We start from the raw sequence: 24,928 nt of genomic DNA, 5'->3' as shown, positions 1-24,928 counted from the left end.
GATAAAGAAGGCGGCTAGAGACCTGAAACGTGTGTGTGTGTGTCCGTCTCACGCTGGCGACCCTTCATAGAAGCCACACGCTGTAATATTCTAAGTTTTCATTCCAATAAATGTATCCACTCTTTTGTAAAGACGTTACCTGTCTTAATTTTAGTTCCTCGGCTGGTCTGGGTTCTAATTCAGCACCTCCGATACCCGACTCAAGGCTTGGGGAAGAGAACAAAGGACATCAGATGCTGGTGAAAATGGGTGAGTTTCTGGGGAAGACAAAACAGCCCGCTCTGGGCTCTGGGCTCTGAGGGGGCTTAGGGAGTCAGAACGTTCCCACTTGGAAACAGAAGCCTGCAGGGCTTCTGCCGGTGCTCTTTCTCACCGCGTTAGTTCCAGGTTCGCGACCTGCATGTCATGGAACTCCCTGTAGGCATTTGCACTGAACTTCACGTCAGGGTAGAGGCGCCACGCTTCGGGCTTCCCCTGGGTTGTAACCACTCATCCCTCTCTCTTTCAGGCTGGAGTGGATCCGGCGGCCTTGGCGTGAAAGAGCAAGGGATCCAGGACCCCATCAAGGGGGGGGACGTGCGGGACAAGTGGGACCAGTACAAGGGCGTGGGCGTGGCCCTGGACGACCCCTACGAGAACTACCGCCGGAACAAGAGCTACTCCTTCATCGCCCGCATGAAGGCCCGGGAGGAGTGCAAGTAGGCCGGCAGAGCCCCGCTGCCGGGCCCACTGCTGCTGGAGAATGGCGGGGGTAGCCCGGCTCCTGCCCCGGCTCTGCCCATGGGAGCCACAGGAGGAGGAAGATGGGCGCGGGTCTTGTGCCCAGTGCCACGCTGGATGGTGCCGAAGGCCCAGGCCCCACCCGCAAACCAGCTCTAACGTAGCAGCAGGCGTCACGAGGGGGTACCCAGCCCACACGGCCACAAGCTTATTTCCCCGGACAGTGAAGCAAGAGACACAAGACCCCTGGATAAAAACTCCCACCGTCTGAAGACACAGCCGTCTCACTCTCCCCTCAGCCTGAGCCTCTGAAACCAGAGGGCGTGTGTGCAGGGGACCTGCGCACGCACACCAGGCCAGGCGCTGCTACTGCTCACTCGTTAAAAATGGAAAAAAGCAGAACCTTTTTGATTTGCAGAGTTAAGCGGGGTTTTCATTTTTATTCCAAGCGGTTTAGTTTTAGAAAAAAGAATACTGATCTAGGCTGATCCCCAGTGAGATAATTTGAAACCTATTTCCTCTGAGACATACCAGCCCTTAATTCAGTTACTTTAGCTGTTTAAGTTGAGGATTTTTTTTCTTTTTTCTTTTTGGAACATTAGCCATTTGCTGTTACCTGCAGAAACAAAAAGTTCTGAGGAAACTCACCTGAGGCATCTTCAGGTCACGGAATGATGACACCCTTGGAGAACTTGTACCCTTAGCGTCTCTACTTGCTTTTTTCACTGAGAGGAACCCCACACCAGCACTCGTGTGAGACAGCCCATTCTCATCCACAGTGCGGGGCGCAACCCCTGGCCCTGCCTCCTGCTCTGTCACTTGTTTTGCGGGTCCCCGCCCGCCCCCAAAGGGCGGGAGGCCAGAAGGAGCCGCCTCTGCCAGGAGCCGCCTGGGATCCACCCTCCTCGGCGTCCCCGGGCAGCTTGGTGCAGTGCCGTTAATTTGTACAGAAACATTTTTGGAAAATTCTTTTCAATAAGATGCAAAATCCTCTCCAACTTTTCAACCTGATAGGATAAACTGTTTGATTTTTGTTCTAGATTTCCTGTAGCTGTGAATTGTTCAAACGTGTCTGATTCAGGATAAAATGTAAACGTGTTGTTAACAATTTCTTGTGGATTTTACTGTTTTGCCTTCAAATAAAGACCTTTTTTTAAAGACCTTTTTCTTTGCGTTTAAATCAGAAGCGTGCTCATGCTGAGGTGGGCGGAGGTGCGTCCTGAGTGCAGACTGTGTCTGAATCGTGGAGTTGGGTTGGAGCTCTGCCTGGGTGTCTCATGGGGGTCCCCAGCGTGGACGCGTGGCCCTGCTCCCTCATGGAGGGAGCTCCTCACCCCCACCGTGTACTGAGCCTGAGAAGCCAGCACCTGCCCCAGTGGAGCCACTCCACGTGGCATCACCTGGCACGCTGGCATCCCTGTCCTGTGCACGTGCTGACAGGCTCCACCTGGCTCCACGTCACTGGCCTGTGGTGTCCTCTCCAACGACAGGCATGCCGACAAGACAGGCTACTCAGCTGGAGATGACTGGAGCACCCCAACCACCGAATGCCCCCTGGGATCTCGGGTGAGCGTCAGGGCCAGCGCACGGGACCAGCTCCTCAGGGATTCGAGCCCATCGCTCCTGGCACGCATAGCTCCTCCTTCACCTCCTCCAGGGCCTCCTCCATGGTCAGCAGGGCGGGCCTGTGTTGTCTGATGTACTGTGGGGCAGAGGACACACAAGGAAGCCATCAGCACTGCTGCCTCCGTGCACTGAGGTTCTGGGCCCTGAGGATGGCACATGTCTGTCTCCAGGGACTAAGAGGAAGAGGGCTGTGGTAAAGGGGACAGGGCTACCCGGCTGCCTTCAGAGGATACAGGCTGGGGAGAAGGGCTCGGGTGCCACCCTCAGGGTGTGGGCCTGGAGCAGAGCAGGCCACCAGCCACTCGGGCTATAGGCATAAGCAATCAGATCACTTCAGCTTGCATTCAGCTAACACACGTCCAACAGCAGAACAAGTTCAAGGACCCCTCAGGGGTGCCATCAGCCAAGTCCAGAATGTGGGGAAGTGTGGGACAGCCTGTTTCCTTCCAACCAATAAACTAAGGAAACAAGAGGTGGGAAAGGGGGGCTGGCCTGTAAGCAGCGGTTCTCAGAGTGGGTCCCCAGTGGGCCCGTGAGAGGAACACCCACTCCTTACCCAGGAGAAGGGCACCTTTGCTCTGACGTCACAAGCATCCCTGCCCCAGCCCTGGTCACAGCCAAGGAGAGAAAGGGGCTCCTTCGGCCAGGACTGAAGGGGGCTTGGGCCCCAGTGCCCCAGTTTGAGCCCCAAAAGCCCCTTGCCCTCTCCCCCATGGAAGTGGGAGCCCCGGAAGCCCCCTGCCCCCTCCCCCCACGGAAGTGGGAGCCCCGGAAGCCCCCTGCCGTCTCCTCGCTACGGAAGTGGGGGCAGCGCCGTGGTCACCTCTTTGGTTTGAGCCCCGGGAGCCCCCTGCCGTCCCCCCGCCATGAAGTGGGGACAGCGTGTGGTCACCTCTTTGGTTTGAGCCCCGGGAGCCCCCTGCCGTCCCCCCGCCATGAAGTGGGGACAGCGCGTGGTCACCTCTTTGGTTTGAGCCCCGGGAGCCCCCTGCCGTCTCCCCGCCATGAAGTGGGGGCAGCGCCGTGGTCACCGCTTTGGTTTGAGCCCCGGAAGCCCCCTGCCGTCCCCCCGCCATGAAGTGGGGGCAGCTCCGTGGTCACCTCTTTGGTTTGAGCCCCGGGAGCCCCCTGCCGTCTCCCCGCCATGAAGTGGGGGCAGCGCCGTGGCCACCTCTTTGGTTTGAGCCCTGGAAGCCCCCTGCCGTCTCCCCGCCATGAAGTGGGGGCAGCGCCGTGGTCACCGCTTTGGTTTGAGCCCCGGAAGCCCCCTGCCGTCCCCCCGCCATGAAGTGGGGGCAGCGCCGTGGTCACCTCTTTGGTTTCCTCCAGAGTGTGGTAGTGGAATGAGTCTCCATCCAGGGAGCGCAGCAGGGACGCGTGCAGGTGCCGGCTGGCCTCGATGAACTGCTGCGTCAGGCTCAGCTGCTGCTTCAGCACATCGTGGAGCGCGAACACGGCCGGGCTGTATGCAGTCAGGGCTGCCACCCCGGCTCCGGGTCAGTTGTCGGCGCCCGGGGCCCTAGCCCCCAGCCCTCGCTGCACCCCGCGGCCAGCCCTGCACCCCAACCCCTCGGCTGTGGCAGGATGCTCTCCGCAGGTACTGCCCCCTCCGGAAGCAGCAGCCGCCTCGCCTCCTCATGTGCCTTTCCGCTAAGTGGTAGATGAACTGCGCTCTCTGACTTGTGTGTGGGTCTCACACACTCGGCCCCCAGGCACCACCAGAAGCCTCAACCTCGGTGTCCAACACAAGGGAGGAGGGCCAGCATCACGGCTCTCCAGACAGTGCAGCCTCATGGTGTGGGTCTAACTCTCCTGAGTTGTACACTTCAACATTAGGAAGAGGGGAAATTTTACACTTCGTATGTTTAAGCATGTGAGGCTTCCTGGTGGCTCAGCACGAAAGAATCCACCTGCAATGCGGGAGACGGGCTCTATCCCTGGGTCGGGAAGCTCCCCTGGAGGAGGGCACAGCCACCCACTCCAGTATTCTCGCCAGGAGAATCCCAGGGACAGAGGAGCCTGGCGGGCTGCAGTCCATAGGGTTGCAAAGGCAGACACGAGTGAAGCAGCCAAGCAGGCACGCATGCATGTTTAAACACGTAATTAAAGTAATTTAAAATGCAACTAAGATAAAATATGTAGGGACTTCCCTAATGGTCCAGTGGTTAGGGCTCTGAGTTTCCACTGTAGAGGGCACGAGTTTGATCCCTGGTGAGGAAACTAAGATCCCACATGCCACATGGCATGGCCAAAATTTTTTTTAATATTTATATATAATTTTAACAAAATAAAAGTCCAATTAAAAATAACTGCAACAGTTAAAGATGATCATGACTAAAATAAAGACCATTACTAAGACTATACTCATGGAAAAGTCTCCGAGGTCAATATTACGTTTAAAAAAAGGATGAGGGTCTTTTTTAAGATGTGAACATTTCACTTATAACCAATATATTTTAACATGTTCATCTTTTAAAACTGGTAAGAAAACTGAAATGGTAAGAAAAAGAACAGGTTCCAGACGGCCCCTGGCTTCTGTCGTGTGAGCCATCAGTGGCCCCATGGGGACCTGGCACAGACTGGGTTTCCTACAGTGACCGTTACCTCTTCACTGGCACCTTCCTCGCACCCCAGGCTTGGCGGGGCCTCCCCAAGGCCCCATGATCCCTCCACACTCAGCAAGAAGGCAAGGGCCGTGTCCACGGGCCTGGGCCACTTGGTACTGGCTGAGTGGAGGAAACCAGCTATGGAATCTGGAGACGGTCTCAGAGGGAGCACACAAAGGTGGCCCTGTCGGGGCGGGAGGCTCGCAGTGTGTCCCTGCTAACCTGCCTGTTTCCTCCAACACGGGTGTCCTATTGTAAGACAGACAAGGTTCTGGGACACTCAGTCTGTCGTCTGGGAGCCCAGAAATTGTGGCAGTTACCTGTGGCTGTGACCGTCCCACCAACAGATTCTCCAAACCCAGCACCTAGGAGTGGCCCTACACCTCCAAGGGTGGACGTGAAACTGCAGGTAAAATGTGTCCGCTTCACCTAAAGGAACCCACAAGGTGGGCTGGGCTGTTACCTTCTATGGCGTCTGCGCTGATGACATGGCTGGCGATGGGTGCCGGGTCCACGTAGGCACCTCCCAGGGCTGGTCCGATGGCCGCCACGCCGGCCGCTGCTCCAGACACGCAGGGGGAGAGATGAGTGGGCAGAGAGTCCAGAGCAATGACTTTCTCATCAACAGGTAAGATGCTGAAATAGGCTATGTGAGTCTGTCTTTTCCTCTTTCTGAATGTGATGGCCACTCTCCTTGCTTGTTTTAATCTTTCCGCTTCTTAAAGTTTCCCCAAACCTGCCTCCATCTTTCTGGTAAGTTCTCCGTGTTCAATACACAGGTCAGGTGAGCTGGCTGAAGCAGTCACTCAGCTCAGGGCGGCTGCCCTTGCCTGGATGGGCCCCCCTCTGACAGCCACTTGTGAGCTTCAGATGTTCCCTGGACTCTAGCAGGCTGATTTATTTAGGCTGCCTTTTTCCTCCCTCCTTTCGATGTCAGGCCTAATCTAGGAAATCAGCACCACTGATGTTTTAAGAAAGCATCTCTAAATTGCAAAGAAGGAAACAGACATGCGCCCATTTGCTGCCCAAAGGCTCTGTTCTCAGAAAGGCAGCAGGAAGATATGGGCAAGGACTCACAGGTTTCTGAGTCACAGAGCCAGGGTTTAAAATCCTCTTGAACACCTTCCAGTGACTCAGCTGGGACCATCTGACTGACCTGCCTCCCTGAGAAACAGAACAGTCACACCCTGTGGGCAGGTGCGAGGTCTGGACAGAAGCATCATGAAGCCCCCAGATCCAAATGAGCAGATCAAGCAAGAACTGCAGGGATTTCCCTGATGGTCCAGTGGTTAAGAATCCACCTTCCAAGGCAGGTTCAATCCTTGGTCCAGGAACTAAGTTCCCATGTGCCATGGGGCAACTAAGCCTGAGTGCTACAACTAGAGAAAAAGCCACCTGCCTCAGTGAAGAGCCCATACACTGCAACAAAGACCCAGCACGGCCAAGATAAGCAAGTTTCAAAAAGCAGGAACTGCACCCCAGCGCACAGCCTAGGAACAAGCTCTGTCTGCATCGTGGGTGTTGTCTAGACCAGTGGTCCCCAACCTTTCTGGCATCAGGGGCTGGTTTTGCAGAAGACAATTTTTCCACCAACTGGGGTGGGGGTGGTGATGCGGGGGGGGGCAGTTTGGGGATGACTCGAGCGCATTACATTTGTTATGCTGCCGCTGATCGGACAGGAGGCAGAGCTCAGGCGGTAATGCAAGTGACGGGGAGCAGCTGTAAGCACAGAAGACGCTTCGCTCACCTGCTCACCTCCTGCTGTACAGCCAGGTTCCGAACAGACCACAGACCTGTCGTGGTCTGTGGCCTGGAGGTTGGGGACCCCTGGTCTTGACGAGAAAAAGGAGCAGTGTGTGTGTGCACGCAAAGTTGCTTCAGTCACGTCCGACTCTTTGCAACCCCATGGACTGTAGCCCGCCAGGCTCCTCTGTCACTGGGATTCTCCACGAGTATACTGGAAGGGGTTGCCATGCCCTCCTCCAGGGGATCTTCCCGACCCAGGAATCAAACCTGCATCTCCTGTGTCTCCTGCATTGCAGGCGGATTCTCTACCGCTGAGCCACTGAGGAAGCCCCGAAACAAAGAACGGGAATCACTAAAAGAAAGCGACCTTTCCGTCCACATGGGCCAAAACCAATGCTGAGAACAAGAGAAATGACGAGCCGTGCCTGCTGCACGCCAGAAGGGAATCCGCCAAACACACACGGCAAGTTCTGACCACCAGCTGGACTGGCGACACAGCAGCTCTTAGAGCCCCCATGCTCAAGGACCCCAAAGCATCTGAGGATGCACTGTCCTGGAAGGCGGTCCCTGTCACACCTGATGTTTCGGGCGGGGTTGCTCTCTGGCGGGGCCTTCCTGGCCACTGCAGGTGCTGAGCAGCAGCCTGGCCTCCACCCAGAGACAGACAGTCACCCACCCTGGCCGATGTCCCCTGGGGCCAGGATCAGCCCCGCTGACAACCACTGCTTTAGTTTTTGGTTTGAAACCTTTCAGTGTTTCGAAGCTTGGGAGACAGTGGGGAATACCTAGGGAGCTCCCCTTTTCTGTGGAAGAGGAAGCAGGGGGCTGAGGTCCCATCAGCTGGCTGATGACAGCCCAGACCTCAGGGGCTCCTGCCGATCACCACCGCAGGCCTGCCTCTCCCTCCTCCGACCCTCAGGCCACGTCCTTACCGTTAGCCCACTGGTAGGTGAAGGCGGGATCGGGCGTCTGCACAGCCGTCTCCTTCACCACGACTCTTGGGTGTCCACCCCTGGCCCGCTTCTTCCGTGACTTGGGACTTGAGGGAGGGAGGTCTGACTTCAGACTTGCAGAAAATTCAGACCGACTGGCCAGCGTCCTGTCGGGAGACTCCTCTGAACGGGCCGTTGACTCAGATGCTGTGGGACTGGGGGATTTTTCAAAATCTTCTGAGTAAGTCGAGCTCACCGCGCTGGCCGTAGGTTCCGGAGACGTCGGCCCCAGGCAACAAATGCCCTGGGGCCCAGGGGACGAGGCTGATGGCTCATTCAGGTGCTCAGAGATCTCGCTCTCAGAGGGGGGATCCCCTGCCCAGGGCCTTCTACTGGATGCCTTGCCCCCCTGACCTTCTTTCTAAAATGAAGGATGGCAGAGGTAACTGGAAAGTATTTTCGAATGAGCAACACAATCAAAATACCACTGCATTAGAAGTGAGGGCGCCCCAGGGGCCCAGCAGGTGAGGGTCTACACGGTCCTCTCTAGACCTGGGCCGGCCAAGCACTGCGAGCAGAGCTCTTGAAGCCCTTCAGCACGAAGCTGCTGCGCTTAACACTGATGGGGTGAGCATGTGTTAGCAGCAGGTGGGTGAAATATGTTGTCATTATTATGTTTATTAAAACCTGTGCTGGGACTTCCGGCGGTTAAGAATCTGCGCTTCTACTGGAAGGGGCACTGTTCCAAACCCTGGTCGGGGAACCCTGCTGGGGGAACCCTGCTGGGGAAACCCTGGTGATCCTGCACGGCAGTCCTGAACGCTGCATGGCAGTCCTGAACGCTGCACGGTGCTGACGGTGAGGTGGTTACTAATACAGCAAGAATCACCACAGGGCAGCGGAATAAATACAGGTCAGTGCAGGAATTGCTGTGGGGAGGCTGAAGTGGGACCTGCTCTAATCGTCTGATACGTTAAATAACTCCTCTCTTATCATCTTAAATCAGGGTCTCTGCACATTGACATGTTGACATTTAAGACACAAATATTCCCTGCAGCGGGGGCCAGCCTGTGCACTCTGGGGCACTGAGCGCCATCTCTGGCCACTGCCTATTTGATGCCAGTAGCACCCTGAACCACAGATATGACCACAATGTCGCCAGACATCGCCAAGTGTTCCCAGGTGAGAATCGCTGACCTAAATGAAGCATCATGGCTGCAAACCATTCTACGTAAAGATCTAAAGTGAAAAATCAGTTCAGGGACTCCCCTCATGGTCCGATGACTAAGGCTCCAAGCTCCCAGTTCAGGGGGCCCGGGTTCAATCCCTGGTCGGGAAACTAAGATCCCACATGCTGCAACTAAGTGTTCACATGCTGCAACTAAAGATCCCCACAACGAAAATAGAATATCCCACATGCCACAGTCAGATTAATTAAATAAATCTTTTTTTAAAAAAAGAAACAAAAAATCGGTTCACTGTACTTACTTCCCATTCCAAGTCTGATTTCTCACTGACAGCTGGAGCCAGATCATCCAGGGATAAAATGTTTATTCTAAAATCTGTAATTAAAAATGTAACATGGCAATATTTACTCATTTATTCCACAGGTATTGACCATCCTGTTGAAGAAACTGGGCTAAGAGCTAGGGATAGGAAGATGCAGAAGTGTTCTCAGAAAGCTAGCCCAGGCATCTGAGTACTTTTTCCTTAAAGGGCGAGATGGTAAGTATTAATAGTCCGGGCTTTTTCGGGCTAGCCTGTCTCTCTCACCATTGTTCAACTCTGCCCTTGTGATGACGGGAAAGCCACCAAGGACCGTGTGTAAGCAAATGAGTATGGCTGTGTCCCAGTAAAACTTTACTTATAAAAACAGGCAATGGGAAGGGCTTCCCTGGTGGTTGAGTGGTTAAGAATCCACCTTGCAATGCAGGGGATGCAGGTTCGATCCCTGGTCAGGGAACTAAGATTCACATGGCATGGGGTGACCCCAGGCATTGCCAACTACTGAGCCCCTGCCCTGCAACGAAGATCCCGCATGTGGCGACTAAAATCTGTGGCAATCAAATAAATACATATTTTAAAATAGACAACGGGAGGATTCCCTGATGGTCTAGTTGTTAGGACTCCATGCTTTTACTGCCAAGGACCCAGGTTCAATCCCTGGTCAGGGAACTAAGATCCAAAAAGTAGTGGTGGTGGTGGTGTAGTTGCTCGGTTGTGTCTGACTCTTTTGACCCCCAAGGACTATAGCCCATCAGGCTCCTCTATCCATGGGATTCTCCAGGCAAGAATACTGGAATGGGTTGCCATTTCCTTCTTCAGGAAGATCTGAAAAATAGAGAAGCAAGGAAAAAAAGAAAAACAGGCCAGAAGCTTCCCAGCCACTGGCCTCCACAGAGCGGCTCACAATGCAAAGAGGGAAGCGCAGTGGTAAGTGTGCTTGAGGTAGGAGGGGCGGGCCCTCCACTGGGAGGCGCCTCATCCTAGGTTCTCATTTAAAGCGAGTTAAGGGCACAGGGGGTCTTTCCTGGGGGTTCAGATGGTAAGGAATCTGACTGCAATGCAGGAGGGCCAGCTTCAATCCCTGGGTCGGGAAGATCCCCTGGAGGAGGGCATGGCAACCCACTCTGGTATTCTTGCCTAGAGAATTCCATGGACAGAGGAGCCCGGTGGGCTACAGTCCATGGGGTCGCAAAGAATTGGACACGAGTAAGTGACTAACACTTCCGTTTCAAGCTCAGGCGAACTTCCACTCTGTGGTGCCGGCTGCCAGCTGCCAACACCTGAATGCCACAGGTGCAGGTTACTAGAAGAGGAAGGCTCCACGCAGTCCCAGTGCCCTAGCAGGTTTTGCCCTGCCAACATGTGGGCCTGCTCTTCCCCGGGAGGAGGAAGGCTGACAGGCAGCCAGGGTCAGAAGCAACTCCACCACATGGCCCACTTCATGACTGAAGCACAGAGGCTGTGTGTGTGTGATGCGAGGGGGACAGGGGTGTCCACCCTGTGGGGCCTCAAAACCCCCGCAGGCGCATGATCCAACGCCGGCTGAGTTGGGTGGACACTTGGCGGGGCCCTCCAAGGTGTCTTAAGGGGCTTCCACAGAGGGCGCCGAGCAGCCTGGCTGGGCTGGAGGGATGAGTCTCCCAGAGGAGGTAGGATGTGGCCCGCAATTCCAGGAACAGACAGGGGGCAGTCAGCGGCGGCAGCTGCAGCAGCGCCCACCACGCAGGAGGCACAGAGCTGGGGGTGAACGGGAGATGGAAGACCGAGCGGCTCACTCCTCCTGGAAAGGCTAGCTGAGTGCAATCCCAAACGCCAGGCTGCCCAGCAATGGAAGACCGAAATGGAAGCCTAGCTCAGCACTTCAGCGCTAAGGGCTCACGCCGCCTCTGAACTCCTCCGACACTGCCAGTTGCCAGCACACAGGTCCTGGGATACGTTCACGGACAAGCCTCTGAACTAAGCCATCACGGCTGGCTCGGGCCAAGGCACCGCAGGAGAGCGTGGACTAGTACTGTTCTCGTCATGTCAGCCAACCCCACATCCCACAGGCTCACCGTGCAGGAGGCCCCCCACGTGCGCTAGCTCACTGTCATAGCTCTGCCCCGCGCTACACGTGAGGACACCGAGAGAGAGCCTGAGGCGCTGAGGCCAGAAGGCGGCAGGGCAAGCGTGTCCCCCCCAGGCAGCGTGTACGTTGGTCGCTCAGTCTCATCCGAGTCTTGGCGACCTCGTGGGCTGTAGCCTGCCCGGCTCCTCTGTCCGTGGAATTCTGGCAAGAATACTACAGCGGGTTGCCATTCCCTTCTCCAGGGGATCTTCCCAACCCAGGGATCAAACCTGGGTCTCCCGCATCACAGGCAGGTTCTTTACTGTCTGAGCCACCAGGGAAGCCCCCGCCCTAGATGGGCTGGACCCCCCAAACTCAGACTTGTCCTCACCACTCCTTGCTACCTTCCTCTCTTGAAGCTGCATCTGGAGGGGAAGGTGGGGTCTGGACACAGAGGGGGCCCTTCCCGGCCAGCAGCAGGGGCTGAGGTGCAGCCTGGAGGGGCAGTCAGGAAGGGCCAGAAACCAGGTCTGGCGCTCTTGTCGGTTGTCATGTCGGCCAACCCTGATGCTCACAGGCTTCCCGGGCAGGTACACCCACCTTCTCATCCACGCCCACCAGGCTGGCCAGGACATGCGTCACTATTTCCTCGGGCCTGAAGATCCGAGCCAACAGCAGTGAGGTGCCACGTGGCATGCGGCAGGTGGTGGCCCCCGAGGGGGCTCCCAGGGGGCTTTCTCGAATCCTCAAGCCCACCCCCCTGCACAGGGAGGGGACTTTGGTCAGCTGTGCTTCTCCTCCCTGCCCCTACATCATGGTGCCTTAGCATCTTGGATTTTTTTTGGGGGGGTAGGGGTACACCACACAGCCTATGGGATCTTAGTTCCCCGACCAGGGACTGAACCTGTGACCCTGCAGTGAAAGTGCAGAGCCTTAACCACTGGACCTTGAGGGAAGTCCGCATCTTGAATATTTTGAGCTGCAGGAATCTGAGACACAGAAGGGGCTGCAAGAACTCCCTGACCTCCTCCGAAACAGGCTGTAAGACCCTCAGGTAAGACTCACCTTCCCTTTACCTGGGGGAAAGGAGCATCCTTATGTCCAAGATGGGGGGAACTGAGCCACCCCCCACCAGCAGGTTTCGCTCCATCTCCCCTCATCTCCTCCTATCCTTTTTCTATCACATTCTCCCAGGACTCTCCACTGCTCATCACACCTAGCAGAAGGCATCACCGTTCCTTTACGTTTTCATTTCCTTATGAAGGCTCCTGGGTCACATAAAACTTATATGAAATCTTTATTGAATCTCAGAATGCTTTTCTCCTGTTAACCTGTCTTTGGTTACAGAGCCCCAGCCGAGAAGGGAAAAACTATTTTGCCTCCCCTACCACGGATTCACTGGCTAAAGATCATCCTAGCACCTGGGAACTGGGGGCAGGGGCGGGGCAGGTTTGCGTGTTTGTCATCGTACTCCTGACACCATCACGCCTGACACCTGCCGGCAAACAGCAGGTACTCAACCCAGTTATTTAACTGGGTTTTGGATTGGGGGCAGGAGGAGAAGGGGACGACAGAGGATGCGATGGCTGGATGGCATCACGGACTCGATGGATGTGAATCTGAGTGAACTCCGGGAGTTGGTGATGGACAGGGAGGCCTGGCGTGCTGCGATCCATGGGGTCGCAAAGAGTCGGACACGACTGAGTGACTGAACTGAACTGATGGTAAGGAAACTGCAGAGGGGAGAAATCCATGTTTTCTCTTTTACTCTTTTCTTAAATACATACGGTATTAAAACTCATGCTGGGGACTTCCCTAGTGGTCCACTGGTTAAGAATCCGCCTTCCCGGCTATACCCCAATACAAAATAAAAATTTTCTTTTTTAAAAAGAAAAGATCTGGGGAGTTCAATAAAGAGAAGGAAAAAAAAAAAAGAACCACCCTGGCTTCCAGTGCAGGGGATGCAGGTTCGATCCCTGGTCGAGGAACTAAGACCCTGGCCACTGCTACAAAGACCCAGCACAGCCAAAAATAAAAAATAAATAAGTACATAAAAAATCATGTTGAATGATGGTGAAAAAATAAAAATGTCTGTGACTGCTTAGAGGTTGGTTTCGTTTTCTGCAATTAAAAAGGAAAGGAAGGACACCTCTCTTTTACAAGGAAAACTTTCTCTCATATGAGGCTCAAGAAGGATTTGCCTTAGCTCTGTCACTGGGCAGGGTCACTAGATGAAGACTTTAAAGATAGGACGGGGACTTCCCGGGTGGTCCAGTGGTTAGGACTGCGTTTCAGACACAGGGATGCAGGGGGTCAGGGAACTAAGAGCCCACAGGCCCCAAGGGGAAAAAGAAATCTGACTTGGCCCCTCAACTAGGAAAGAGGGTGTGGAAAAGCCGAGGGTGCCTTGCACCCCTCGTGATAAGACCCTGTGACGCCACGCTGGGAACCCCAAAGGCGGTCTCGCCCTCCCTGCCCAGGGTGACAGCTCTGCACAGGGACGAGGGCTACCGTTCAGACTGTCTTCGGTGGCTTCTGAGGGAGGCTCCTCCTGAGGCCCAGGCTCGCTCCTTCTCAGGGAGGATGAGCGCTCGTCAGCCCCTGCGGTCGAGGGCGCTGATTTCACCAAGGCACCAGGGGAGGAAAGCGACAGCGTGCGGGAGGCAGACGTGTGCGTCTGTGGGGAGCGAGTTCTCAAGCCGGCACCGCGGGGGGCCCCGTCCGCTGACCGTGAAGCTGACAGCCACGAAGTGGGGAATGGCTTTGAGCTGGGCAGATCCTTACTGGGCCGTGAAAGGGCTCTTGGTGGAGTTGGGATTTGACCCTAAGTGGGCGGAAACAAACGAAGGGAAATTAACCAAACACATGCTAAGTCCTGATCAAGCGACATCGGGGTTGGTGGACACTGTGAGGCCTCATGATGACCGTTACCACTCTCAGCCCCTTTCTTCTCCCCTCATCTATGGAAGTTAAGGGACAACATTCAGGCAAGATAATCCTGGGATCAGAAATACTCAGAAATATTGCTTGGCTTTCAAATCATGTCTGACTCTTTGGAAGCCCAACAACTGTAGCCTGCTGGCCCCCTCAGTCCATGGGATTTCCCAGGCAAGAATGCTGGAGTGGGTTGTGATTTCCTTCTCCAGGGGATCTTCCTGACGCAGGGATTGAGCTCACAATGCCTGCTTGGCTAGAGAAAGAAATGGTGACCCACTCCAGTATTCTTGCCTGGGAAATCCCATGGACAGAGTGGCCTGGTGGGCTACAGTCCAGAAGGGTCACAAAGAGTCAGACAAACTTGGTCACAAGAGTGACTAAGCAAAATTAGCCAAAGCACCTCTACTGTAATTTCCCTTAATAACAAGTGCTGGTGAAGATGTGGAGACATTGGGACCCTCATACACTGCTGACGGGAATGTAAAACAGTGCAGCCATTGTGGGAAACAGTTTGCCTGTTCCTCAGTTAGTTACACACAGACTTACTAATAGGACGCCACAGTTCTGCTCCTAGGAAAAACCCAAAGAATTGAAAACAGGGACTCAGATACTTGTAACACTATTCATAATTGCCAAAAGGTGGAAACATCCCAGATGTCCATCAGTGGATGAGTGGAGAAACACAATGTGGTCCATCCATGCAATGGAATATTACTCAGCCAGAAAAAGGAACGGAGCATTGATGTATGCCACAATGTGAGTGAGCCCCGAAAGCATCATGCTAAGGGAGAGACTGGACACAAAAGGCCACAGGTTGTATGAATCCACTGGAAAAATGTCCAGAACAGGCAAACCCGTGGAGACAGAAAGCAGATTAGTGATTATCAGGGTCTGGTGGACAGGGAAACAGGGAGTGATTGCTTGGTGCACGCGCCCGTGCTCAATCGCTTCGGTCATGTCAACTCTTTGTGCGTCTATGGACTGCAGCCCACCAGGCTCCTCTGTCCACAACACTCTCCAGGCAAGGATACTGGAGTGGGCTGCCATGCCCTCCTCCAGGGGAGCTTCCCAACCCAGGGATCAAACCTGCATCTCCTGTGACTCCTGCATTGCACGCAGGTTCTCTACCACTGAGCCAAGAAGGAAGTAATCAGTGACGGCTTACTTTTGGGAGGATGGGAATGTTTTGGAATCAAACAGATGGCAGTTAAACAACACTGTAAATGTACTACATGTCACTGAACTGTTCATTTTTAATAGGTTAATTTTGGGTTATAGGAATTTCACCCCAATTAAAAAAAAATGGAAGTGGAGCCTTCCCAAGTTAGTGATTCCCATATCACTAACAACCAGCAAACGGGCATGGGTCACCAATGGCAGTGATCACGGCTGGGGCTGCATCAGTCATACAAAGTGCCGTCCTGTGGGGTATACAGTCACCAGCGCCACATGGTGCAAAACCACCTGACGTGTCCGAAATCCGATCCCTTACAGAGCAGGCCAGGAGTGGGTCCCTGTGATCAGCTGAAACCCAACCCTTCCTCATCCAACACTCTCTCAAGTAGCTTACGAGTGATGGTGCTCATCAAAAGACCCCAGTGCTATGACATAAAGGTTCAAATGCAAAGTAGTAATACAAACAAGTACAAAATAAATTAGTGCAAAATGCAGGGATGTCCCTGGTGGTCCAGTGGTTAAGAATCCACCTTGCAACGCAGGGAATGGATGCAGGTTCGATCCCTGGTTGGGGAATTAAGACCCCGCATGCCACAGAGCAACTTGTGTCACCAACTACTGAGCCCAAGAGCTCCAGAGCCATGTGCTGGGACTAGAGTCCCTGCGCCAAAGGGAAGATCCCACGTGCCACAATGGAGACCCGAGGCAGCCAGATAAACAAATAAAAAGTAAAAATGGATAAATACATGCAAACCTTACCGAGACGAGTTTTGTTTGTTCTTTCTCACTGGCTTTGGTGAAACCCTGATTGGTGGGTGTTTCTTTCTCCCTGGAAGATTCTATCAAGCTCCCCAGCAACTCTTTCATTTCCTCTTCATCACTGTCTGGAGAATCCAGTGTTCTAGGAGGTTGTTTCTCTTTGGGTCTTTGAGCATCCCTCTCCTTCCCAACCTGCGCTTCCACGGGTATCTTTTCCACCCGTGCTTCTCTCTTCTTTAGAAACCTACTGACCTTCCCAGTCGGCATGTCTGTCTCAGGGACAGGAATTTCAAGGGCCTGTTCCTGGGACAGTTGTCCTGTGTTCTGTGAAGCAAGGTCAGCCGTCCTCCTGGGGGGAGTTTCCTCTGCTCTGCTAGGGAGCCAGTCCTCAGATTCCGCATCCGACAGATCCACCCGCACCTTCTGGTTCCTGATCTTGGTCTCTATCTGTGCCAGCTTCGTGAGCGCTGCGTTGGCCCTGACCTTGGAGGCAGTGGTTGATGGTCTACTTGAAGAGTGCCAGGGCTTGCTCCCCAGGACAGCGTTCTCTTTCGGCAGGAAGTGTTTTCCACCCAGAGTCTGGTTTCTTTTTAAAAATCTGCTGGGACCAGGTGCTATTTTGGTAAGACTTCTACTGATATCAGAGTTCCACATGGCCCCCATCTTTGAATCTTCTAAGGAAATATCACTGAGGTCGCCAAAGATGTCACACACAGGACGGCTAGGTTTTCTTATCGAAGCCATTCTAGGGAGTGAAGACAGAAAACTTAAGAATCAGAACACCTGATGTTCATACTGCCAGTTCAAATCTCTCAACAGCTCCCACCACTTGGGAGGGACCACACCCCCTTTTGCCATCTGGCCAGAGCCACCCCTCCAAGCCTGATGACTACCATGAAAATAAGACACCTGGGACTTCCCTGGTGGTAGAGTGGGTAAGAATCCGCCTGCCAGTGCAGGGGACACAGGTTCGATCCCTGGTCCAGAAGGTTCCAGAAGCCACAGAGTAACTAAGCCCTGAGCACCACAACTTCTGAAGCCTGCGTGCCCTAGAGTGTGTGCTCCACAACAAGAGGAGCCACCCTGATGAGAAGCCCATGCACTGCAACAAAGAGTAGCCCCCGCCTGCTGCAACTAGAGAGAGCCCTGGAGCACCAACTAAGACCCAGGGCAGCCAAAAAATAAGTTAAAAATATAGAAATAAGACCTGGTATGTTACTACTGAATTACCCTTTAGGGCCAGGTATTAAGTGACATATGTTACCTATTAAAGACAAAAGTCAGCGATTCTCAGGCCCCAGCAGGATGCCCAGTACTTCATTCAGAGCTGCAGTATCTCATTTAACCCTCACTTGACCCTGTGAGTTGGTTATTGTCATCCCTCTCTCATAGAAGGAGAGGAAGGAAATGAAGGCCCCAGCAGGTTAGATCCTGATCAGTGAGTTGTTATTGTTGTTCAGTTGCTAAGTTGTGTCTGATTCTTTGAGACCCCATGGACTGCAGCACGCCAGGCTTTCCTGTTCTTCACTGTTTCCCAGAGTTTGCGCAAACTCATGTCCATTGAGTCGATGTTGCCATCCAACCATCTTATCCTCTGTCATCCCCTTCTCCTCCTGCCCTCAACCTTTCCCAGCATCAGAGTCTTTTTCAATGAGTCAGCTCTTCATATCAGGTGGCCAAAGTATTACAGTTTCACCATCAGTTCTTCCAATGAATATTCAGGGTTGATTTCCTTTAGGATTGACTGATTTGATCTCCTTGCAGTCCAAGGGACTCTCAAGAGTCTTCTCTAGCACCACAGTTCAAAAGCATCACCTCTCTGGCGCTCAGCCTTCTTTATGGTCCAACTCTCACATCTGTACGTGACTACTGGAAAAACTATAGCTTTGACTGTATGGCCAGTGAGTAGCAGAGCCAAATTCAGAGCTTAGGCTGATTCCAAAGATCTCGCTCACCCCCAGAGTTCTTCACTGTCTCTCCAGCTGCCCCACTTCAACTCCAAGTCAGTCCTACTCCCCAGTCACACCCCAAGTCCGGTCTCCTCCTTTATCCAAATGTCCTCAGTTCTCTCAAAAAAAAAAAAAAGAGCTGTTGAGCTTTAAGCTTTTGGCTCGGAGGAGGTCAAGGTGCAACTTTCTTCGCTCATTCCAAATCCCAGTTCATCTGACACCAGCCACCTCCACCATGCCGCCTAAGTTCAACCCCAACGAGATCAAAGTCGTGCACCTGAGGTGCACTGGTGGGGAGGTTGCTGCCATGTCTGCCCTGGCCCCCAAGATCGGCCCCTTGGGTCTGTCTCCAAAAAAGGTCACTGATGACATCGCCAAGGCAACTAGTGACTGGAAGGGTCTGAGGATTACAGTGAAACTGACCATTTAGAACAGACAAGCCCAGATTGAGGTGGTACCTTCTGCTTCTGTCCTGATCATCAAAGCCCTCAAGGAACCACCAAGAGACAGAAAGAAGCAGAAAAACATTAAGCACAGTGGAAACATCACTTTTGATGAGATCGGATGCGGCATCAGTCTCTAGCTAGAGAACTTTCTGGAACTATTAAAGAGATCCTGGGGACTGCCCAGTGTGTGGGCTGCAATGTTGATGGCCACCACCTTTATGACATCATAGATGGTATTAACAGTGGTGCAGTGGAGTGCCCAGCTAGTTAGGAACGTCAAAGGGAAAAGAAAAATAAAGGATTATTTGACAACCCCTCCCCTAAAAAAAAAAGAGCTGTTGAGAGCCTGCCCTGGTAGTCCAGGGGTTAAGACTCTACATTCCCAATGCAGGAGGCCCAGGTTCAAACCCTGGTCAAGGAACTAAGATCCTGCATGCCACACAGTGAGGCTAAATAAATAAAAATAGTTTTAAAAACTGGCTGTACTCCGGGAGTTGGTGATAGACAGGGAGGCCTGGCGTGCTGCAATTCATGGGGTCGCAAAGAGTCGGACATGACTGAGCGACTGAACTGAACTGTACTATTTTTTTTTTAAAGCTGGTTTTGAAACTCAATGTATATGTTTAATGAGCTCCCAAGAAATCTTATTTTACTTAGTGTAAGAACTACTGCCCTGGGAGCAGGACTGGGGCCTTCGGACAGACACAGACTGCCCTCTCCTCCCATCCTGCACGAAATGTCAGCCACGTGCTGTGCGTGTGAGCTGGTGTACATTTTTCTGAGGAGAAGGGCCTGAGTTTTCATCGCATGCTCAGAGTTCTCGTGTACCCTTGGAAGAACATGAACAATCCACTGCAAGATTTACCAAGGTTTCAAAAGATTTTAAAGACTTGGGGAAAATATGGCATGGGTGGGTGTCTGCTGCAGGCCCTCTAGTGAGGAACTTGGCAATGGCAATGAAAACGTGAAATGCACAGAACCATGAGCCCACAGTTCCACATCTGGGAATTTACCTACAGTTACATTCTCAAAGTCACATAGAGATGTCCAGGGAATGTCCTGGTAGCGTTATTTGTACTAATCAGAAACAGAGGCCCAGTGAGGTCCAGACAACCACAGGTACACAATGGAATATTAGGCAGCCATTAAAGGAAGGGGGAGAATCTGTGTGCATAGCATCTCCCACATAATGGTCTGTGAGGCAGAAAAGCCGAGAACCATGCCTCAGCTCCATTCTGTTTGAATGGTGGGACTTGCCTGGTCGTCCAGGGGTTAAGACTTTGTGCTTCCGGGGTACAAAGCACAGACTTTGTGCTTCAGAGGGCACAGGTTCAATGTCTGATCAGAGAACTAAAATCCCACATCCTGAACAGTGCAGCCCCCAAAAAACTAAAAATACTGTTTGAATGTTCTACCAAGACTATATATGTTACATTTATTAAAAAACAAAAAAGTACTGTGAAACCCAAAAAAGCTTCTCCCCCCTCTCTATCCACTTGGAAAACTATTTATTAGGATTACCAGAATAAATAGAGAACAGTCAGTTATTTGAATTTCAGATAAACAGCAAATAATTTTTAAAAATTAAGTATGACACAAATATTTTTATGGTAAAAGCTAATGTTCTGAACATTTTATACTAAAAAGCATTGTATTCCAAATACCTTTATATTATTTATCTGAAATTGAAATTCAACTGGCTGTCCAGTATTCTGATTTGTTAAACTTGGCAACTCTACATCTTATACACCTTTTAAAGCTGAGTTCAAATATTTTGTGCTAGGCAAAGCATTTAACCCAATCCCTAAGATTCTGGACAAGAATGAATTATTTTTAGTATTTTATTGTCTGTTTCTCTGACTAGTGTGCTTGCTCTCTTATCCCCATCTTAACAATTCATATAGTAAGAGTGCCCAGCATAGGCCTGACCACAGGGGTCAGTGAATGGAAAACCACGCAGAATTCCTAGTGGGAGCGACCCTGGTCAGATTACTTAACCATTCTGTCCCTCAGTTTCAGTTCAGTTCAGTTCAGTCGCTCAATCGTGTCCAACTCTTTTCGACCCCATGAATCGCAGCATGCCAGACCTCCCTGTCCATCACCAACTCCCGGAGTTTACTCAGACTCATGTCCATCGAGTCAGTGATGCCATCCAGCCATCTCATCCTCTGTTGTCCCCTTTTCTTCCTGCCTCCAATCCCTCCCAGCATCAGTCTTTTCCACTGAGTCAACTCTTCGCATGAGGTGGCCAAAGTACTGGAGTTTCAGCTTTAGCATCATTCCCTCCAAAGAAATCCCAGGGCTGATCTCCTTCAGAATGGACTGGTTGGATCTCCTTGCAGTCCAAGGGACTCTCAAGAGTCTTCTCCAACACCACAGTTCAAAAGCATCAATTCTTCAGCGCTCAGCCTTCTTCACAGTCCAACTCTCACATCCATACATGACCACTGGAAAAACCGTAGCCTTGACTAGACAAACCTTTGTTGGCAAAGTAATGTCTCTGCTTTTGAATATACTGTCTAGGTTGGTCATAACTTTTCTTCCAAGGAGTAAGCGTCTTTTAATTTCATGGCTGCAATCACCATCTGCAGTGATTTTGGAGCCCCCCAAAATAAAGTCTGACACTGTTTCCACTGTTTCCCCATCTATTTCTCATGAAGTGATGGGACCAGATGCCATGATCTTTGTTTTCTGAATGTTGAGCTTTAAGCCAACTTTTTCACTCTCCTCTTTCACTTTCATCAAGAGGCTCTTTAGTTCCTCTTCACTCTCTGCCATAAGGGTGGTGTCATCTGCATATCTGAGGTTATTGATATTTCTCCCGGCAATCTTGATTCCAGCTTGTGCTTCTTCCAGTCCAGCGCTTCTCATGATATACTCTGCATAGAACTTAAATAAGCAGGGTGACAATATACAGCCTTGATGTACTCCTTTTCCTATTTGGAACCAGTCTGTTGTTCCATGTCCAGTTCTACCTGTTGCTTCCTGACCTGCATATAGGTTTGTCAAGAGGCAGTTCAGTGGTCTGGTATTCCCATCTCCTTCAGAATTTTCCACAGTTTATTGTGATCAGTATGTTCAGTATGGGGCATGGAATAAGCTTACAATAAAATTTAGATAGCTGTCATGATGGTACTGGGGGGCTTCCCAAGTGGCTCAGTGGTAAAGAATCTGCCTACCACTGCAGGAGATGTGAGTTCAGCCCCTGGGTGGGGAAGGTCCCTGGAGAAGGAAACGGCAACCCACTCCAGTATTCTTGCCTGGGAAATCCTACAGACAGAGGGGCCTGACAGGCTACAGTCCATGGGGTCACAAAAGTGTCAGACACAAGTCAGCAACTAAACAAAACGATAACAATGACAGAATTTGGACTACCTGCATAATGGGTTAACTTTTAACTGCAAGGACACGGTGAAGAGGAAGTAGAAAGCACTGGAACATCAACAGCTATCTCTGTGAATATTTCTGTAGTTATGGCTCCAGGCCATTTCGTGCTGGTCAGAGGGCAAGTCTGACCAACAGGCCAGGTTTTTTGGCATCTAGTTCTTCTGAAAGATTTAAAATAAAATTTAAAAGTAATTTTAAAAAATTTTTTTATTAAAAAAAAAAAAGGAGGGGTGAATTCCTCTGGTGGCCTAGTAGTTAGGATTCCAGGGGGAGGGATTCAGTCCCTGATCTGGGAAGTGATATCCTGCAAGCCCCACAGATCAGCCAAAAAAAAAAAAAAGAATTAAAAAAAAATTAATAATGTTTAAAATGGTAAATTTCATGTTATGTACACCTTACCACAACTAAAATAGATACGTATTTTTAAATTTTTTATTGAACTATAGTTGATTTACAATATTGTGTTAGCTTCAGAAACATGTATTTTTTGTAAAAATACATTGTAAACTCACAATTACAAATAAACTAATAGGCAAAATACATGAACTGATATTTCACACAAAAAAATATACAAATGGCCAATAAGCATGTAATAAGATGCTCAAACTACTGCACAATTGCACTCATCTCACATGCTAGTAAAGTAATGCTCAAAATTCTCCAAGCCAGGCTTCAGCAATACGTGAACCGTGAGCTTCCTGATGTTCAAGCTGGTTTTAGAAAAGGCAGAGGAACCAGAGATCAAATTGCCAGCATCCACTGGATCATGGAAAAAGAAAGAGAATTCCAGAACAACATCTATTTCTGCTTTATTGACTATGCCAAAGCCTTTGTGTGGATCACAATAAACTGTGGAAAATTCTGAAAGAGATGGGAATACCAGACCACCTGACCTGCCTCTTGAGATATCTGTATGCAGGCCAGGAAGCAACAGTTAGAACTGGACATGCAACAACAGACTGGTTCCAAATAGGAAAAGGAGTACGTCAAGGCTGTATATTGTCACCCTGCTTATTTAACTTCTATGCAGAGTACATCATGAGAAACGCTGGGCTGGAAGAAGCACAAGCTGGAATCAAGATTTCTGGGAGAAATATCAATAACCTCAGATATGCAGATGACACCACCCATAAGGCAGAGAGTGAAGAGGAACTAAAGAGCCTCTTGATGAAAGTGAAAGAGGAGAGTGAAAAAGTTGGCTTAAAGCTCAACATTCATAAAATTAAGATCATGGCATCTGGTCCCATCACTTCATGGGAAATAGATGGGGAAACAGTAGAAACAGTGTCAGACTTTATTTTGGGGGGCTCCAAAATCACTGCAGATGGTGATTGCAGCCATGAAATTAAAAGACGCTTACTCCTTGGAAGAAAAGTTATGACCAGCCTAGATAGTATATTCAAAAGCAGAGACAATACTTTGCCGACTAAGGTCCATCTAGTCAAGGCTATGTTTTTTCCTGTGGTCATGTATGGATGTGAGAGTTGGACTGTGAAGAAGGCTGAGCGCTGAAGAATTGATGCTTTTGAAGTGTGGTGTTGGAGAAGACTCTTGAGGTTCCCTTGGACTGCAAGGAGATCCAACCAGTCCATTCTGAAGGAGATCAACCCTGGGATTTCTTTGGAGGGAATGATGCTAAAGCTGAAACTCCAGTACTTTGGCCACCTCATGTGAAGAGTTGACTCATTGGAAAAGACTTTGATGCTGGGAGGGATTGGGGGCAGGAGAAGGGGACGACAGAGGATGAGGTGGCTGAATAGCATCACTGACTCGATGGACGTGAGTCTGAGTGAACTCCGGGAATTGGTGATGGACAGGGAGGCCTAGCGTGCTACAATTCATGGGGTCGCAAAGAGTCGGACACGACTGAGCAACTGAACTGAACTGAACTGAACTGAAGGTGCTCAACATCATCCATGAGGGGAATTCAAATCAAAGCCACTATGAGATCCCACTTCACACCCGCTAGAGTGACTGTAATCAAAAGTACAGAAAGGAACAGGTGGTTGGTGAAATGTGAAGATATTAGATAGAACCCTCATAGCCCTTGGAGGAGACTGTAAAAGGATGCATTTGCCAACCTGGAAAACAGTCTGGTAGGTCCTCAAAAATTTAAACATAGTTACCATAGGACCCAGCAATTTCAATCCCGTGCAGCCGAAGATAACTGAAATGGATGCAAATGTTCGTAACAGTTCTTATTCATAATACACAAAAAGTGGCAACAACCCAAATAAATAGCCATTAACTAGTGAATGGATGAGAACTATTCAGTAACAAAAAAGAACAAATAATGATACACACAACATGCACACGTGTCAAACACACCACACTAAGTGAAAATACCAGATGATGCAAAAAACCACACAGCCTATTATTCCAGTTACAAGGACTGTGCAGAAAAGGCAAATCCACAAACTCACAAAGCCCATCGGTGGTTGCCTGCGACTGCGGGTGTTAGCGGGGATGGAGAGATACACTTCGGGTGACCTACAAGTTCGAAAGCTGGATGGTGGTGATGTTTGCACCATTTGGTAAATTTTTAGTAAAATAACGTGAATTGTAAGCTTAAACGGGGTGAACTGTACCGTATGTAGATGAGTTATCAATAAAGCTGTTAAAAGATAAACCGAATTTTGAAAATAGGGGCGCCCTTCAGGCCGGCGGGTTGTTCCCCAAGGCCTGGAGCGACCCACATCGGACCATCTTCTCCAGTGCGCCTCAGACAGGGAAACGGAGGCTTGAGGCCCCTGAACCGCCCTCCCGCTGCCCGACCTACTCAGCTCCGGAGCGCGCCCCGTTTCCCTCAATTCCTCTCCCGAGCCCAAGCATCAAGCCTGGCCACCGCCCAGCCAACCCCGCCAACCTCCTCCCGCGAAGTCCTTCCGCGGAGGCTGCCGCCGCTCACGGTGGAACACTCCTGCCAGAGGGGACCGTTGCCCTCGGCAAAAGCGCCAGGTAAAAGAGACTACATCTCCCGGGTCACCCCGCGCCCTGAGAACCAATAGAGCCTCAGGTCATAATCGCAAGGCTTCATGGGAGTGGTAGTTTTGGGCCGGGCCTGGTGTGCACCGCGCGTCAGAGCCCAATG

General features: G+C 51.3%; 2 protein-coding genes and 1 pseudogene across 3 annotated transcripts in view; 2 read left to right on the top strand and 1 right to left on the bottom strand.

Moving 5' to 3' along the window:
- Positions 1–1,878, top strand: part of CHERP (calcium homeostasis endoplasmic reticulum protein) — a 19,387-nt gene extending 17,509 nt beyond the window's left edge. The window contains exons 16-17 of one of the 2 annotated variants that reach the window (XM_018051345.1): positions 155–249; positions 509–1,878. In XM_018051345.1, coding sequence (XP_017906834.1) covers positions 155–249; positions 509–702 — 289 coding nt within the window. In that variant the 3' untranslated portion in view covers positions 703–1,878. The remainder of the gene's footprint in view (positions 1–154; positions 250–508) is intronic. The other variant, XM_018051346.1, reaches the window with a different exon arrangement.
- On the bottom strand, positions 1,314–24,801 carry C7H19orf44 (chromosome 7 C19orf44 homolog). Its single transcript, XM_018051347.1, has 8 exons — positions 24,704–24,801; positions 16,056–16,800; positions 13,695–14,007; positions 9,119–9,192; positions 7,631–8,051; positions 5,416–5,511; positions 3,658–3,824; positions 1,314–2,422 (listed from the first exon to the last, which is right to left on the bottom strand). Exons 2-8 carry the CDS (start codon positions 16,797–16,799, stop codon positions 2,321–2,323), a joined length of 1,917 nt encoding a protein of 638 aa, XP_017906836.1. The 5' UTR covers position 16,800; positions 24,704–24,801; the 3' UTR covers positions 1,314–2,320.
- Positions 18,225–18,721, top strand: LOC102178347 (annotated as a pseudogene).

The sequence above is a fragment of the Capra hircus genome, chromosome 7 (genome assembly GCF_001704415.2).
Source record: "Capra hircus breed San Clemente chromosome 7, ASM170441v1, whole genome shotgun sequence".
In the NCBI taxonomy this organism is placed as follows: domain Eukaryota; kingdom Metazoa; phylum Chordata; class Mammalia; order Artiodactyla; family Bovidae; genus Capra; species Capra hircus.
Note: the sequence above shows the minus strand (reverse complement) of the source record. Positions and strands in the feature narration are given on the sequence as shown.

Bases quoted from the DNA above. Each gene is read 5' to 3' on its own strand.
- C7H19orf44 (XM_018051347.1), bottom strand. From the start codon at position 16,799: ATGGCTTCGATAAGAAAACCTAGCCGTCCTGTGTGTGACATCTTTGGC. The intron at 5,512-7,630 runs GTAAGGACGTGG...TGTCTGGAGCAG, and splicing joins CACCTACCAGTGGGCTAACG to CGGCCGGCGTGGCGGCCATC. The intron at 2,423-3,657 runs GTGACCACGGCG...TCTGCCCCACAG, and splicing joins CTCTGGAGGAAACCAAAGAG to TACATCAGACAACACAGGCC.